Genomic DNA, 19,035 nt, shown 5'->3' with positions numbered 1-19,035 from the left:
GGTCACTAGTAGGTTGTGACGGCTGTCAATCAAAATGTGGAGCGGTGATTCGTTCCATGTGTTCCCTGTCAGAAAACGAATAGATAGCTCTGTATATAAATGAATGAATATATATATATATATATATATATATATATATATATATAAAAACTACAACCCCCCTCCAAAATTTTATATTTATATATATATATATATATATATATATATATATATATATATATATATATATATATATATATATATATATATATATATATATATATATATATATATATATATATAAAAACTACAACCCCCCTCCAAAATTTTATATTTATATATATATATATATATATATATATATATATATATATATATATATATATATATATATATATATATATATATATATATATATATATATATATATATATATATATATATATATATATATATATATATATATATATATATATATATATATATATATAAGATTAACTAATTTAATGTTATTTTATTTGTTTCATTATTTATTTAGTTGGATTTTAGTTGCACTTGGTCAGAACTGTTTCAAAAGTAGTTATCTGCATGATGCCTGCTGCCTTTGGGCTCAGTGATGTTGAATTTAAGATTATACAACAGTTTTAGGTTATGTTTTAGTGTTGGTAACATGTCCCACATTGTCCCACACAAACTTAGTAATCGTCCCACATTTGGTTTGTTTGATGGTGGTCACCCTATTCGTGGGTATTGCCGGATCTTCCCACTCGCCTGCGTGAGGAGGTCTTTCCTCAGCGGAATCGGCCATGGGGCTGTGTCTGACATGAGAGTCAGTTCGGAGACCCATATTTGATTCTTCCACAACGGGGCTATTAAGAGCACTGTGGAATTGGTTTCCCTGATCTTTTTGATGGCCTGTGGCAACATCGCGATCGGAGGAAAAGAATACAGAGGGAGACTGGGCCAGACATGGGCCAGTGCATCTCTGCGTTTGGAGAAAAATATTGGGCAGTGAGCATTGTCTTCTGAGGCGAAAAGATCTACTTTCGCTTCGCCGAAGGTGCTCCATATCAACTGAATCGTCTGCGGGTGAAGAGACCACTCCCCGGGGGGAATGCCGCTTCTGGATAACATATCCGGACCCTGATTCAGGATACCTGGCAAGTGAGCCGCCCTCAGGGAGCTCAGGTAGTGCTCTGCCCATAAAAGGAGGTGATTCGCCATGGAATGTAGGGAGCGTGATTTCAGCCCGCCCTGGCGATTTATATAGGATACCACTGACATGTTGTCCGTTCGGACCAGGACGTGGTGACCCTTTATGTACGGAAGGAAAGCTTTCAGCGATAGGATGACCGCTTTCATCTCTAGACAGTTTATGTGTAGCCTTTTCTCTGTATTTGCCTACTGGCCAGAGACTGGCTTGCCCTCGTGTAGGGCGCCCCAACCTAGGTTGGACGCGTCTGTCGAGACCACTTTCCGTTTCGTAACTGTACCCATCATAACACCTGTTTGATACCAGGTGGTCGCCTTCCAAGGAGCCAGCTTTGACACAGCTGTGGTTCACTTGCAAAACTTGCCTGATCGCCATGCGTGACCCGGAACGCGGGAGTTTAGCCAGCGTTGGAAGGGGCGCATGTGTAATAAACCCAGTTTGAGTACTGCTGATGCCGAGGCCATAAGACCTAGCATCCTCTGAAAACGTTTGAGAGGGATGCAAGCACCAGCTTTGAATGATGTCGCCATGTTCTGAATCAAGAGGGTGCGCTGTGACGTAAGCCGCGCCCTCATGAAATTACTTAGATTAAGCAGATTCTGGGGGTCTGCGAGCGAACTGTAGCGAGTAACCTCGTTTTATTATGTTCAACACCCAATCTGATATACCGGGGATGGCCTGCCAGGCCTGGGCCCGTGAAGCCAGGGGTTGAATTTGGATCGGGGGCGGGCAGCTTAGTGATAGGGACCCGGTAACCCGTTTGTTTTGTGCTTGCAACACTGTGGGTATAGTGTTTATGTTTGGCGGCGTGCACTGTGTAGTGGGCGCGCGCATTACATTTTTGGCACAGGACAGCGTGTGAGCTGTGTGGGGGGTGCTTGAGTGTAGGGGTGCATTGTCTACATAGAAAAAGCTCTTTTTGAGATTTATTTGGGTTGCCGTGAGAACGGCGTTTGTGTGCAGGCGAGCGCTTTTGACAATGGGCTCGTTGACTGCGAAAACTGAGTCGCCAGTCACCTGTTTACAGGGAACTGTGAGACCGAGAGAGTGTGGTGGGGGTCCAGCCGAAGCCGGACCTGGCCACCTTCTCTTCCCTCTTACGGCTAGGGCAGTTTCGGTGGCTCGGGTCTCAACGCAGCTTTGGGTCGAGGTCCCCGGGACTCAGGCTGCCTGCTGCGGCTTGCAGAGCGTGAGCGTTGCCAATTCCTGGATACCAAGCGTGGTCGAGAGACCGGCGGCGCCGTCTTGGTTTGAGTGTATGGAAGCCATTTTACAATGCTGTTATGCTCTAGTCTAGACTGAGAGCACAATGAGCGTGTTTGACCACAGGCTAGTTGACTGCAATATTTACATATCCAGTCACCTGAACCAAGGGAACTGGGAGAATATAAGGAAGTCCATAGTGGTAATCCAGCCGCAGCGATGGCGCTGAATTAACAGTGCTTATGCAGGGGTGCATACTGTATAGTGGACACATTGCCTACAGTGTTGGCAACACACACACACACACACACACACACACACACACACACACATAGATAGACAACAGAATAAAGGATATTTAACGCCGGATGGCGCAGCTGGAACGGCAGGCGGCTGAAGGCGGAGACCAGGCGGGATCTGGCGTCCTCAGGGCTGCAGAGAAGTTCCGCTGAGTGCTTTTCGACAGCGGGGCTTCAATTCCGAAGGTCAACGAAGGTATCGCTGAAGGAGATTAAATCTTATTCCCTATGGCAAAACACGGTCTTTTATAGCTTCAGATATGCTAATTCTAGAGACCTTGTTTGGCGGGAATTCTAGTGACCCCTATTGGTTCGCTCTCTTAGCCGCCTCGCCATAGGTTCATGCAGTTCCCACAGCACAGCCAATCAGCACGCGCTGTTCTATCGGCTGTGCAGCGGCACTGCGTTTTACATAGACACTTTATAGAATAAAGTTTTTGCTTCATATTCTCGAGAAAATGAGTTTTTCCCATACGCAATACAAGAGACCTCTCGAAAGGGAACAATTGTTGTTGATTCCTCTTATGCCTAAACCAGTGACAACATTACAAGACAGACTGCTCTTGTCCCATAGTGCGCAGAAAGAAAAAAAAAAAAGAAAAAAAATTCGGTTTACCTCTAATATTCAGTTACATTCAAACATTCATCAGCTGCTCTGATCAAAATATAGCTGAACTATACCAGGATCCAGAAAAGCATGTTTTAAATTAGTTTGTCTCCTTTGGCTGATTTTACTTGCACTGGAATGATTGACAGTAGGCATTTTTCATTACCACCCCCTGTATGTCCACAAGTTTGTGCAGACACTAGGCTATTCCTTTGTCCCTTCTCGTCCACAATTGGCTTGCGATTAGCAACCCTGAAAGATGTGCCTGACTACAAGATTCTCACACACACACACACACAACACAAGGCAGTTGTCTCACTCCTTAACCCGGGTTCACACTGTATGTTTTCGGCTGTAAGTTTAGAATCTGTAGTCTTTAGACGTTAGGTTTATATGTTGCCGATTAATGACCGTTGCAATCAAATTTGACCTCAGACAAAATTCTGTCAGTCAAAGATGTGGCGCACAGCCCTGTGTGACTTCTCCTATGATTACAGTTCAATTGTCTTTGTTTTTCAAGACAAACCATGACCAAAATGAATGTAAGAGATTTCTTTGTTAGCAACCATTTTAGTCCCACGTGTAATGCAGCTCACAGTCACAAAGTCCGCTGAAGGCAAGTTTCAGTTGAACCCATGTGCAGTTTATTATACAAAATACATTAAGAAAACAAAAAAGGACTTGGCGTAACTTTGACTATGAACTATGACTTTGACTTTGACTATGAACATAAAACAGAACAACACTCACCAACAGCAGTAACAGGGAACAAAGCTAGACATGTTAACGTGAGGGCTATTTATACACAAGGACTGATCACTAAACAAGCAACACCTGTGAATAATCAACCCATGAACCAATAAGAACACAGCAACAACTAATCAGAAAATAACACATACAGGGGAAGCACAAGTCTCTGGCAGCTGTAGCAGACTCATATATAGCGCATTGAACATTACACTTTACCAATAATGAAACACAAATTAGCACGATCCTATACGGTCTTGCATGTTCAAAAACGGTGTGCTTCCCCATTACCAATACACACCTCTTGTCTCATTACCAGTGTTACCAAGTCCACGGTTTTCCCGCGCAATTTGGCTACTTCAACACTGTTGCTGCTGAAATGTTTTTTACATAAAGATTGAAAGAACTGTTGGAAGTTTAGTGATGGTGATGTTAATGTAAATCATAATATTGTAAGTCTACAATGTTTTTAAATGTTGCTGTTTTTCATCTCAACAGCCAGTGCTCTAACTTCTGGAACTGGTAAGTAACAAACTGTAAGTTTTTGCTAGTTTGCAAGTTTAGCATGTTGTAAGATGTGAATTGATCCATTATATATATATATATATAATTTTTTTTTTTTTTTTTTAAGATGGATATAGTATCAGGCTGGTGAATGGTAATAATGACTGCTCTGGGAGAGTTGAGATCCTTCATAATGGACGTTGGGGAACAGTGTGTGATGATTCCTGGGACAGTAAAGATGCTGCTGTGGTGTGCAGACAGTTGGGATGTGGAGGAGCTGATAGTGCAAACTCAGGGGCTAAGTTTGGCCAGGGAAGTGATCCGATCTGGTTGGATGATGTGGTATGTTCAGGAAGTGAATCATCCCTCACACAGTGCTCACACCGTGGTTTTGGAGTACATGACTGTAGTCATTCAGAAGATGCAGGTGTCGTCTGCAGGGGTAAACAGTTTATATGGTTTCCATAGATCCAAAATAACATTGTATTTGCAGTTTTGCTTGTGATGAAAAGAATACCAAAGTGATTAAAAACAATGTAACAATGTTTGGGGTGTTTAGCCCCAAATTATAATTATATATTTTTGAAATGAGAGAAAGCAAAGGGGCTATGCTCATTTGGTTCTTGGCTCATAACAATGTCAAACTACATGTCAAATACATCCAATAAACAAATACTTACAACATAGTTTTTAATCACATACTTACATTTTTATATCTTATCAGACGTAAGATTGGTCAGTGGGTCAGATTCATGCTGTGGAAGAGTGGAGATCCGTCATAATAGCCAGTGGGGAACCGTGTGCGATGATGACTGGGACATGAAGGATGCTGCTGTGGTGTGCAGACAGTTACAGTGTGGCTCAGCCATCAGTGCACCTCATAGTGCCTCCTTTGGTCAAGGCAGTGGATCGATCTGGCTGGATGATGTTGGATGTTCAGGAGGTGAAGGAGCCCTCACACAATGTTCACACAGAGGACTGGGAACTAACAACTGTAATCATGGTGAAGATGCTGGTGTTGTTTGTTCAGGTAAGTCAAATCTTTTGAATCTTGACATTATTTTGGGAGAAGTGAGCAAAAGAAATGACATGAAGCTTCATGTATTTCATGATTTTCATCACATCTTATGCCATTTTAAATAGATTAATGTTTATTTTGCAGGTGACCTGCAGAAGCCCACTCTTTCCCTGATCTCCACACATGCAGTCGTTTCTCCTGGAGAAAACATTCAGTTCAGATGCACAACACCTAAACCAAGATGCAATGCTAATGCTGAATTCCACCTCTTCATAAACGGACCAGCTATATCCTCACAGACACATGTATCTAGTGTGACTTTCAACCTTGAAAGTGTAGGCGTCTCTCGTCAGGGCATCTACAGCTGTGATTACTCCTACCAAACCGGCACTATAAAGTCGCCTTCGAGTAATACTGTTAAAGTCACTGTGGGTGAGTTTAATTTGGTCTCATCGCCTACATCATATAAATGCATTGCATGAAAGTGAATTCAATCTGTATTGATGTTTTTTTGTGTTTGTGCTGCTGATTTGTAAATCAACTGTGAATTTAATTTTAATCCTGAGATGCAGTTTTTGAAGCCATTTTTATTTGTTTAAAGCTGCTTGAATTTAATGCTTCATGTATTATTTTTGTTTTCTAGTGCACTTGCAGCAGCCCAGCATTCCCCGCATTGCTCCTGATGGAGGTTTTGACGTGGGGCCTCAGGGGCCATTGATCCCCTGGGGCCACAGTTTCACTATCATCTGTTCCACTGAATCTCAGTATCCTGGAGGATCCTTCTACCTGTTTAGGGAATCAAATAGCAAGAGTCAACCAGCTGTCGATCACTCTGCCTCCTTCTCTTTTCCTGAGGCAGATCATTCACAGGAGGGAAACTACAAATGTGTTTATGAAGTCAGTTTGTCCTCACGCACCTTCCGTTCATCTGCCTCTGAACTGCTGGTCATTACTATCACAGGTACTGATGTCTTTTTGTGTTTGTGCTGCTGATTTGCAAAATGGCTGTGGATGAAATGAAAATTTTGACCCCGACAAGATGCAGTTCTTGAAGCCATTTTTATTTAAAGCTGTTTGAATTTAAAGTAGGGATGCACGATATATCGGCAACATATCGTTATCGGCCGATAAATGATTATTTTTGATGTTATCGTTATCGGTCCAATAAGAAAATTTGACCGATATAGTCAAGCCGATAGATAATGTATTATTTCCTTCAGCTGAGACGGACGCGCTGTCCACCATGATGGGTTTGAATTGCTCTAAATATGTTTGGAATCACTTCGAAAAGGAAAATACAGTTATGTGTAACATGTGCATTCTATAATGAGAATAGAATAGGCTGTAAAAGAGCGTTGTGTTTCAGCGCGTTTGTTGAGGGAAGAGCGCGCCCACGGAGTTGCACCTTCATGACGAGCACAGTCAAGTTCGCTTGTGCATTCACAGCCTTTTGTGCCATTGTAAGTTGTAATATTATATTTATTATTATTCTGTGTATGTAATATCATATAGGATGCGTTTGGTTGAGTTAATAAACGATGCAGTAAAGCACTTCATTGTACCGGTCTTTAGCTTCAGCGCGCGCCCACGGAGTTACCTTCATGACGAGCACAGTCAAGTTCGCTTGTGCATTCACAGCCTTTTGTGCCATTGTAAGTTGTAATATTATATTTATTATTTTGTGTATATAATCCCATATAGGATGCGTTTGGTTGAGTTAATTAACGATGCAGTAAAGCACTTCATTGTACCGGCGCGCGCATTTCAAACAGAAATGCACAGCATTAATAACTACTGGGACTGTAACACTGCAATGAGAATATTTCTGTTATAAAACGTAGTGAATTCTCTGGGTTTAGTTGTTTTTCAGCGCGCTGTTGTGGGAAGCGTCAACAACGCATTCTGACCAGCACAGTCAAGTTCGCTTGTGCATTCGTATGGGGCGCCGTTTGTAAAGCGACTCACGCTGAAAATAACAGCAACATTTTGACACATTTAGCTTCAAACAATGTTTAAAAAACTGGTATGAATTTTTGGTGGTCACTTTTTTAGCACATTTACAACAATATTTATCAACTTAGAGATATTTTAAATAGTTAAATCTAAATGTTAAATCTAAATCTAAATGTTGAATCTAAATCTAAATGTTGAATCTAAATCTAAATGCTAAATCTAAATGTTAAATCTAAATGTTACATCTAAATCTAAATGTAAAATCTAAATGTAAAATCTAAATGTTAAATCTAAATACAAAATCTAAATGTTAAATCTAAATATAAATGTTGAATCTAAATGTTTCGGGTGAAACTAAATATTTAACTAATATGCAAATTCAGAATGCAGATAACCGGTTTTAACATTTAGATTTAACATTTAGATTTTACATTTAGATTTAGATGTAACATTTAGATTTAACGTTTAGATTTAACATTTAGATTTAGCATTTAGATTTAGATTTAACATTTAGATTTAACATTTAGATTTAGATTTAGCATTTAGATTTAACATTTAGATTTAACATTTAGATTTAACATTTAGATTTAACATTTAGATTTAACATTTAGATTTAACATTTAGATTTAGATTTAACATTTAGATTTAGATTTAACATTTAGATTTAGATTTAACATTTAGATATAACATTTAGATTTAGATTTAACATTAGATTTAGATTTAACATTTAGATTTAACAATTAACATTTAGATTTAACATTTAGATTTAACTATTTAAAATATCTCTAAGTTGACAAATATTGTTGTAAATGTGCTAAAAAATTTACCGCCAAAAATTCATACCAGTTTTTTAAACATTGTTTGAAGCTAAATGTGTCAAAATGTTGCTGTTATTTTCAGCGTGAGCCGCTTTACAAACGGCACCCCATACATTCGCGTCATTTTAAGCATATGTAAGTCGTAATATTACGTTTTTGTAGTATAAACATCTGATTAAAGTAGGATGTGTTTCGTTAAGTCAATAACCCGCAGTGCTTCACTGTACCGGTGATCATCTTAAGTTTCAGCACGCTCTCAAACATGGGAAGAGCATCCACAGGAGTTATAACCCTTCACCTATGCGTGATTTTGTGCTAATATAAGTTGTAATATTATATTTATTTTGTATAAATATCTGATTGTTCTCATATATGATGCGTTTAGTTGTTAATTAAACTTCTAAGCGCTTCAGTTTATGGTTGTTCGTTCATTCTCTCCAGCTTCAGCGCGCTCTCAAACAGCAACATTATTCCTAATAGACTAGACTAATATTACAGATGTTTACTATTACTTTAATATTAAACATATTTTTTTTTTCAAAAACACAGAAGCATTATTTTTTATAATTAGCACTTTTATTGTTCTCGTATCATTTCCATCAACAATATGGTTTGATTAAAACCATTTCTTTATCGTCTGTGCGGAGGTTATTTCATGCAATTGCATTCTGATTCTTTATTATGCAGCCTAAGTAATGCTGTTCAATTACTTGTTTGCATTATTTAGGTATATTATTTTTATTTTTTTAGACAATATAATTTTTGGTAACATTTTACAAATAAGGTCTCATTTTATTAATGCATTAACTATCATGAACAAACAGAGAGCAATAACCTTTGTTTCTTTTAGTAATAAAATGTTTGTGTTTTGTAACAGTCCATTCACAGTTCATACCTAATGTTAAAAGACACAACTTTGGGTCTGAATATGTTGAGATTAACATGAACTAAAATTAATAAATCCTGTTGAAGTATTGTTCATTCATTGTTGGTTAACTAATACTAACAAAAATTAAACCTTATTGTAAAGTGTTAAAAAAAAAAATTTGGCCATAGGAGTGTAAAATTAATTTGAAAAGGTAAGGAATCTCACACTGGTTCAAATAGGCTACTGTAGTGTATGGTTTGATTTATGTTGAAGTGTTTGGGACATGGCTTTTAATGGTGAGCCTTTTGTTTTTGTAATCAGGCTCTCAGAGTTTATTAAAATTTGTATTTAGATTTATCGGCCAATATATCGGTTATCGGCTTTCAAATATTAAGAATTATCGGTTATCGGTATGTTCATATCGGTGCATCCCTAATTTAAAGGGATCATATGATGCTTTTTAATTTCCTTTTCTTTTAGTGTGTAATTTATCTGTTTGTGTAAGTATAAAATCTACAAATGTATAAAGCTCGTAGTCTCCCACAAAGCTATTTATTATAACAGAGAACACTAATCCAGACCTGCCTACCAGATATGACTTCCACAACCGTCAACGTCACAATGTGAAATGAAAGCATAATACGATTGTGAGATCAAAGACATACGCAAGAAAAAAGGCTTCAGTTAATTGTAGTGTTGTCGTCATGTCTCAGAAACACTGTGGATGCGAAAGCAAAACGCCATTATTGGCCATTCAAAAATTTATAAAGTTAGGAATCATTGGTTAAGATTTATTTATAACGCGGTTCCTAAGCAGTACAATGCAAAAGTTAGCTTGTGTACAGCACATTTTATGGAGGACAACTTTTTGAATTTGGGAGAGTACAATGGCAGCTATACACACCTCAATAAATTAGAAATGTACTCTTCAGTATGTTTTTTTCAAATGTATTTTATGTGTCACGTTGGGTCAAAGTTGTTACAGAGAAGAAGACCAATTAAACCATTATAACATTGTATCTGAAAGCTAATATAGTTAAATAAAATAAAATCTTAACACTGTTAAACATTTTGCTCAAGTCGTTCTTGCACAGTTGGTTCCGGTCTATCTGCTTGATCATCCAGAATTATCTCAACGATCATTTTCAGAATCGTACTCAGACTCGAACTGACACATTAATTCAGATGACATTATTAACTGTGTGTTTGCAATTGTATTAGAAGTCTTGAAAACTGAAACTTGCGATTATGGTAAGGAGCGTTACATTTCTGACACATGCTTGAGGTGTTTGGCCAATCACAAAGCACTGGGCTGTTCAAAATACGGGGCTTTGTAAAACTCAGCATGTTTCAGACAGACTGGGAATAGAGGAGCTGCAATAATGTATATATGAAAAATGTGTGTTTTGAGTATTAAATCATGTTAACCCATTTTACAACCAAAAAACAAAACAATGAACTTTTAAAATAGCATCATGTGACCTCTTTAATGCTTGAAGCGCTGAAACCATATAATTGTATTCATGAATTATTTTTGTTTTCTAGTGCACTTGCAGCAGCCCAGCATTCCCCGCATTGCTCCTGATGGAGGGTTTGACGTGGGGCCTCAGGGGCCATTGATCCCCTGGGGCCACAGTTTCACTATCATCTGTTCCACTGAATCTCAGTATGCTGGAGGATCCTTCTACCTGTTTAGGGAATCAAATATCAAGAGTCAACCAGCTGTCGATCACTCTGCCTCCTTCTCTTTTCCTGAGGCAGATCATTCACACGAGGGAAACTACAGCTGTGTTTATGAAGTCAGTTTGTCCTCACGCACCTTCCGTTCATCCGCCTCTGAACTGCTGGTCATCACTATCACAGGTACTGATGTCTTTTTGTGTTTGTGCTGCTGATTTGCAAAATGGCTGTGGATGAAATGAAATTTTGACCCCGACAAGATGCAGTTCTTGAAGCCATTTTTATATAAAGCTGTTTGAATTTAAAGGGATCATATGATGCTTTTTAATTTCCTTTTCTTTTAGTGTGTAAATTATCTGTTTGTGCAAGTATAAAATCTGCAAATTTATAAAGCTCGTAGTCTCCCACAAAGCTATTTATTATATCTAACAGAGAACACTAATCCAGACCAGCCTACAACGTCCCGATCGAAGTCCAGATATTACTTCCACAACCATCAACATCACAATGTGAAATGAAAGCATAAAACGATTGTGAGATCAAAGACATACACAAGAAAAAAGGCTTCAGTTAATTGTAGTGTTGTCGTCATGTCTCAGAAACACTGTGGATGCGAAAGCAAAATCCTTTTACTGGCCATTCAAAAATGGATGAAATTAGAAACCAGTGGTTAAGATTTATTTTTAACGCGGTTCCTAGCAGTACAACCCAAAAGTTAGCTTGTGTACAGAACATTTTATGGAGGACAACTTTTTGAATTTGGGAGAGTGCAATGGCAGCTATACACACCTCAATAAATTAGAAATGTAGGCTACTCTTCAGTATATGTGTGTTTTTTTTTTTTTTTATGTATTTTATGTTGGGACATAAAGTTGTTACAGAGAAGAAGACCAATTCATCCATTATAACATTGTATCTGAAAGGTAAGAGAGTTACAAAATAAAAACGTAACACTGTTAAACATTTTGCTCAAGTCGTTCTTGCACAGTTGGTTCCGGTCTATCTGCTTGATCATCCAGAATTATCTCAACGATCATTTTAAGAATCGTACTCAGACTCGAACTGATACATTAATTCAGATGACATTATTAACCGTGTGTTTGCAATTGTATTAGAAGCCTCGGAAGCTGAAACTTGCGATTATGGTAAGGAGCGTTACATTTCTGACACATGCTTGAGGTATTTGGCCAATCACAAAGCACTGGGCTTTTCAGAATGCAGGGCTTTGTAAAACTCAGCATGTTTCAGACAGACTGGGAATAGAGGAGCTGCAAAAATGAAAAGTATATGAAAAATGTGTGTTTTGAGTATTAAATCATGTTAACCCATTTTACAACCAAAAAACTAAATAATTAACTTTTAAAATAGCATCATGTGACCTCTTTAATGCTTGAAGCGCTGGAACCATATGATTGTATTCATGTATTCTTTTTGTTTTCTAGTACACTTGCAGCAGCCCAGCATTCCCCGCATTTTTCCTGATGGAGGGTTTGACGTGGGGCCTCAGGGGCCATTGATCCCCTGGGGCCACAGTTTCACTATCATCTGTTCCACTGAATCTCAGTATCCTGGAGGATCCTTCTACCTGTTTAGGGAATCAAATATTACCAGCATTCAGTCAGCTGACAATCTCTCTGCCTCCTTCTCCTTTCCTGAGGCAGATTATTCACACGAGGGAAACTACAGCTGTGTTTATGAAGTCAGTTTGTCCTCACGCACCTTCCGTTCATCTGCCTCTGAACTGCTGGTCATCACTATCACAGGTATTCATGTGTACGAGTCTAAAAACAAGCTGGCCTGTTGGTAATGAAAGTTTAACTCAAAAACATGTGTCTGTCTCAGCCTCCCTGCTTCCTGTCATTGGTGCTTCGGTGTCAGCTGTGCTGCTCTTATCGTCTGTCCTCATAATCATCCTCCTGGTCAAGAGAAGACAAAAGCAAAGGAATAAGGAAACTAATTTTAAGTGCTCTTTTAAAAAAGGTATTGTAGCATTTCATAAAAATAGCCCCCCCTCCATCTTTATTATCAATTCCTGTATGTATGTATAATGTATGTCCCTTCATCTCGGCAATGTCTCTAGGTGCAGCTAATACGTATGCAGGTGGATCTCATGACAACAAAAATGATGATGATGAGGCTGATTATGAAAATGTACAATTTGATGAAAACATGGATCATGATGATTCTGAGCAGGACTATATTAATATAGACCATTCTGAACATGTCAATGTGGACACGGATGACTCTGAAGAGGTCTATGTCAATGTGAATGTTATGGAGAATAAAAGTGTGGTAGGCAAATCTAATGATAACATTTATGAAAGTGATGAATAATGAGTGAACCCAAATACTATTAATGAGGCTCCAAACAGATGATTGAACAGCGAGACAACAGAGGACTACAATCTTGCAAAGCTTTTGTGCTAAATATGAGTGATGCTAATACAGTCCATCCATTCTGGGGCTTTAGTGTTCATCACAGTCTGCTGCACATGTTCCAACTGATAGGACTATATTTTGTTTATTGTACCCAATGATATCAGTCTTATGATCACATATAATAACAGGTGAAAGGGAGTTTAACAGAACATATTTAGTCTCACTGTATCAATGTATTTTTATTAATAAGGATTATTTTTAAATCAAAATATTAGCAAAAACTCACAGCTCTTTTAATGGCAAGCTTAAGATAAGTTTAAAATTTAATATAAGGAGATACAATATTGTGGGAATAGGCAGTGGGTCATGAGAGTTCACAGAAGAGGGGGGGGGGGGGGGGGGAGCTGTAAATACTGATTTAAAATCATTGTCAAGGCTTAAAGTTTAACGTTGAAATATAAAGATTGTGATATGGCTACTGTTAAAGAAAGTTAATAAAACTGCTTTTTAAAAATCTTGTGTGTCCTGAAAGTTCATTCATTCATACAGAGTGACAAACAATAGCTATGCATACAAGCTTCATACAGTAAACAAATAACAATGTGCACAAGTGCAATATTATATTAAAGACAAGTCCAACCATATATAAAAAAGGAATAAATACGTAAATATATGTGCAATTAAAAAAGTATGTAGAGAGAAATAAAAAATACACGGCATGGTGAACATGATGGTGCTTAGAGACGGTTGTAAATTTAAAAGCCGATTTTGGAACCGGTGGTTTCCCTCCTCCTTTGTGTCCTACAGCCCAGACAACGAAGAAGTCGCCCCGAGGGAGCCACTCAAAAACAGAAAAAAGGACATGTGACGGATCTTGTAGAATCCTGCCAGACAACCTCAGCATTTGCTGGTCACTTATGATGGAAAGAGCCCTAATAGGAAGTCTGATCATTTTTGAACAGACTTTAACTGCGCGCTCCAGACGATTTCTATTTTGAAGGCTGAAGGAATGAAACCAGCAGACGATAGAAAATGTAATGACACTTTCGATGTATGAGTAGTAGAACATAGTAAGGATGTTCTTACTAACCCCAAAGGAATTGAGCTTCCTTAAAAGGTACTGCCGCTGATGGCATTTTCTCAATATCTCCTCTGTGTTAGAGGTGAATTTCAGCATATTGTCAAAAATTGTGCCCAGGTACTTGTATTCTTCAACAATCTCTATGGGCTTTCCGTGAATAACAGTGGTGACTGCCATAGCCATTTGCCTCTGCTTGTTAGAAAAGGTTACCACCATCTCTTTAGTTTTATTTACGTTAAGTTCCAAACAAGAATTGTCACACCACTCCACAAATTCCTGAAGAGCTGGGCCGTGATGCTGTTGAGGGCCTGATAGCAGAGACAGTAAGACGGTGTCATCAGCAAACTTGATTAGACTACAATTAGATTGGGTGGACCTACAATCATCAGTATACTGAATGAAGAGCAGCGGAGAAAGGACACAGCCCTGTGGAGAGCCAGTTGAAGTATAAAGGAGGTCAGAAAAGATGTTGTTGACCAGCACTCTCTGAGACCTTTTGGTCAGAAAGTCCATTATCCAGAGAATCAGCTGGTCCTCCAGATGAAAACGACGATAAGCTTCTCCGCAAGAATATGTGGCGGTAGCGTATTGAATGCCGAACAAAAATCAAATCAGCGAACAAAAATCTAGCTGAAGTTTTAGGAGACTCAAGATGCTTATGGACAATATCTGTGATAAACACTTTTGCATAATTCAACCCTTCTGCCTGTGTGATAGGCAAACTGAAGTGGGTCCAACTGCAACTCAGTTACTTTAGTGATGTAGTTTTTAATAATCCTCTCCGTTGCCTTCATCACAAGAGAGGTGAGAGCAATGGGCCTCAGGTCATTTAAGGCGTTGATGGAACTCTTTTTTGGTATCGGAATGACAGTGGAATCTTTCCACAGCTGAGGGACAACACCACTGGCCAGAGAGTTCTGAAACAATGTCCTTAGCACAAATGACCTCAATTCTTTTTACACCAGATTCGAGACAGAAAATAGCACTCAAGTAGGAACAATACGTTCTACTTTAAAATCTGGTGACTCTGCTCTCACCATAAGTACAGAGTTTGCTCCTCTCCCAGTTGACCTGAAGCCCCAACTGGCTGAGATGTCTGAGCACCATGTCCCTGCGTTCGCACAACTGCTCTCGCTACTGGGCAAGGATCAGCCAGTCGTCGAGATAGTTGAGGATGCGAACACCACGCTCTCTCATGGGAGCAATGGCCGCCTCCGCGACTTTCGTGAAGACACGGGGCGACAGGGACAGCCCGAAGGGTAGGACTCTGTACTGATATACCTCAAAAAGAAAAGCGTAGGAACAGTCTGTGTCGAGGGAGAATCGAGACATGAAAGTACGTGTCCTTCAGGTCGATCGCTACAAACCAATCTTGGGGAAGGATGCACCTGAAGATGCGTTTCTGCGTTAGCATTCTGAACGGTAGCCTGTGAAGAGACCGGTTCAAGAACTGCAGGTCCAAGATCGGCCGTAACCCGCCGCCTTTCTTGGGTACAATGAAGTACGGGCTGTAGAATCCGGACTTCATATCGGCTGGAGGGACCGGCTCTATAGCGTCCTTCGCCAGCAGGACTGCGATCTCCGCCTGGAGCACAGGGGCGTCCGCCTTCGCCACGGAGGGGAAGTGAATGCCCCTGAACTTGTGGGACGCTGGGCGAACTGAATCGTATAGCCGAGTCTGATGGTGTGGATGAGCCAGCGAGGCGGGCTGGGGAACGCTAGCCAGGCCGCCAGCAACCGCGCAAGCCAACGTACCCGGGGCGGGGCAGTGTAGCGGCATGCAGGGACCCGACTCGGATGGCATGAGAGCGGCCCGAAGTGGGGTCTGAGTGTGCTGTGCAACACTTACTCTCTCTCTTGCAAAAAGGTATATATATATAATTTGTCTTGCTCTCTGTACAAACGCCTGTTCGGCTCCGAAGTGAATGACAATAGTGCGCTGCTCTCGCTTCCTGTTTATACCCGCGGTGCGGGGCGGAGCGCGAGATGCAAATCTCACACGCCAATGGCCCATTGGCCTGTTCTCTACATCTCGAAGCTGATAGGGGCTCTCTGAAGTGATCCCAATTCGCCTGACGTCCGATGTACGTCCAACGTGACCGACTGAAAGGGAACTTTCTTTTTCTTATTTAAAACGTCTTTTGAGTTCCTTGGTCACCCAGGGCTTGTTGTTAGGAAAGATGGTAATATTTTTGGTAGTAATGATGTTGTCCACACAAAAGGAGATATACGATGTTACTGTATCTACTTGCTCATTAATATCGATGGATGGCGCTATGAGCGTATTCCAGTCAGTTGTTTCAAAACATCCCTGTATCCTATCAATGCCGTCATTAGTCCATTGTTTAACAACCTTTACTTTGTCCTCCTTATAACCAGTAAATATGCTGGTGCAAGCAATACAGTATGGTGATCAGCAGAACCAAGTGGTGGGAGAGCGATAGATCTATATGCACCTGGGATTGAGCCATAGCATTTATCCAATGTTTTCTCCAGACGGGTAGCACATGTGACCTGAAAACCTATCAATGATTTTTCTGCGAAACAGTCGCCAAGAATGAATTTCGGAGAATCTGGAGATATTAATCCCAGTCTGTCCATGGTGTTCTTAAAATGCTCTATGGCTATGGTCGCATTTGCTCTTGGATGAATATAAACCAAAATAAAAAAAAGCTGTGGAAATTCCCTGGGCAGATCAAAAGGGCGCAAAGACACGGCCAAAAGTTTGATGTCAGAGGTGCACAACTTCTCCCTTAAGACAATCGTTTAGCACCATTATGAATTTACACATAAACAAACAAATTGCCTGTAAACTAGATTTCTATTGGCAGAGAGCGTTACGCGCTGCTTATGCGCCCTGGGCGCCTTGCGTTTTAGAAGGGAACAAAAAATCAACTCTGAGCGGAAAAGCGTCCGACGTCATCAGGTTTTTTTTCTATTGTCCAATCGAATGAATGGAGAGGCGGGTTTGTGGTGGGGTCAATTTAACGCGATATGCGGTGACATCACATTCGTGTTGCATTGTGGTATGAAGCTGCTTGAAGTGTACATATGAAGTAGACTCGCTCCCTTGGTCAAGATTGAGGGGGCAAGGGTCTGTATACACTTTCCTTGTCCACTTCACGAAGTGGAACGCACTTTAAAGTGCTTAGGGAAGTTCGCAAGTGTATGTCTAAAAATGGAGTGGAACGCAGCACTGGTAAGGCCACACTCAATCCCACAGACTGCAAACAGCAGTCAAGGGTAAATCAAGCCACGCACCAGTACGCAAACATACCTAGCACTAGCAGGCCTCTATCAAAACCCAACAGTTATATAGGGCACAAAAAAGGCTACAATACTCACCAAAATGTTGAGAGGCGGTATTAACATTAAGGGACATGGCATCTGACGCACAGAAGCCAATGGCACATGTCGCTATGCTTAGTGACACTTCCGGTTCTCGTTGGCATATGTCAGTGAATAGTGGCATGTGTCACTGACACTGTCGCGAAACACTGACACTGACAGTGACACTGAGTCGCGGGACATGTCGCTGTATGTTGTGACACTCAGCAGTGACTGACAGATGAGCTGAGCAGCTATTCTGACATAATTGTGCCACAAAAGCTAAATAAGAATCCTATTTTCGAGATATGTTTTAAATAAATGTCAATTAAACGTGTTAAAGTTAGTAATGTATGACGTGTCAGTTTGTGACAATCTGTATCTGAGTGGCATGTGCCACTGAATGTAATGCCAATGTTGTTGATCACGCAAACTGCACATCCTATAAAATACGAATACCGTAAATCCTCTAATATAGGCCCGGGCCTTTATTTTACTCAAGTGCATCGCGGTCCAGGCCTTTATTGAAAGGAGGCCAGAATTAGAGGCAGGCCTCAATTTCTATTTGAGCAAATCAAACTACCAGTAGAATGACTAAAAATGAGATTTTGCGTCTATTTCAACCTATAAAATACTAGGTTCATTTATTGAAAACGTACAGTTACCATAACATTATGGTATGCATACAGAACATTAACAACAAATACCGGTAATTCAGGCTAAATTCCAGTGTAGAAATATGGTAACAAAAACGTAGCAAACATAGGCTACCGGTAGTGCATTGTAAACACTTAACCATACACGGTGATAATTAGGTTATTGATTCATAACAAAAGGCAACAGACACCTTACTGCTCCAAAGTTTAACCATTCCTGTCTCGTTTGGTTTGAAGTTATAAAAAAAAAATCCTCCAATTCTGTTTAATCCTCATCCTCCTCAGTTTCCTCCTCCTTTTCATCTCTCCCTGTAAACTCCTCATCACTCGCGCCAGCCTCTACAACAAGTTAATTATTGTACAGCTCCTCTCTCCAAGTAGGGCTCGCTGCAGCCTGCAGTGGATATCCAACTCCGCCCACGTCCAAGTGTGACGTCAGAAATCCCGCCCTGCAGCTAATTTCATTGGTTACAGTGACGGGTAGGTTTAGAGATCAGTATTTGGTGTAAGCAATCAGTACTTAATTCGTTACAGTGACGGTTAGGTTTAGGGAAAAGAGTTTGGTGTAGGCAATCAGTACTTAATTCGTTACAGTGACGGTTAGGTTTAGGGAAAAGAGTTTGGTGTAGGCAATCAGTATACTTAATTCGTTACAGTGACGGTTAGGTTTAGGGAAAAGAGTTTGGTGTAAGCAATCAGTACT

At 40.0% G+C, this 19,035-nt stretch overlaps 1 protein-coding gene across 2 annotated transcripts in view; it reads left to right on the top strand.

Annotated features, from left to right (window-relative positions):
• LOC307127201 (uncharacterized protein) overlaps nucleotides 1–13,777 on the top strand; it is a 33,270-nt gene extending 19,493 nt beyond the window's left edge. Inside the window, exons 2-10 of one of the 2 annotated variants that reach the window (XM_079818310.1) lie at nucleotides 4,547–4,570; nucleotides 4,680–4,994; nucleotides 5,277–5,582; nucleotides 5,715–6,002; nucleotides 6,214–6,531; nucleotides 10,755–11,072; nucleotides 12,332–12,652; nucleotides 12,732–12,869; nucleotides 12,970–13,777. In XM_079818310.1, the coding sequence (XP_079674436.1) occupies nucleotides 4,547–4,570; nucleotides 4,680–4,994; nucleotides 5,277–5,582; nucleotides 5,715–6,002; nucleotides 6,214–6,531; nucleotides 10,755–11,072; nucleotides 12,332–12,652; nucleotides 12,732–12,869; nucleotides 12,970–13,223 (2,282 nt within the window). In that variant the 3' untranslated portion in view covers nucleotides 13,224–13,777. The remainder of the gene's footprint in view (nucleotides 1–4,546; nucleotides 4,571–4,679; nucleotides 4,995–5,276; nucleotides 5,583–5,714; nucleotides 6,003–6,213; nucleotides 6,532–10,754; nucleotides 11,073–12,331; nucleotides 12,653–12,731; nucleotides 12,870–12,969) is intronic. The other variant, XM_079818311.1, reaches the window with a different exon arrangement.
• The last annotated feature ends 5,258 nt before the right edge of the window (nucleotides 13,778–19,035 follow it).

The sequence above is a fragment of the Gobio gobio genome, assembly GCF_949357685.1.
Source record: "Gobio gobio genome assembly, chromosome: 1".
NCBI lineage: Eukaryota > Metazoa > Chordata > Actinopteri > Cypriniformes > Gobionidae > Gobio > Gobio gobio.
This window is presented reverse-complemented; position numbering and strand designations above follow the sequence as displayed.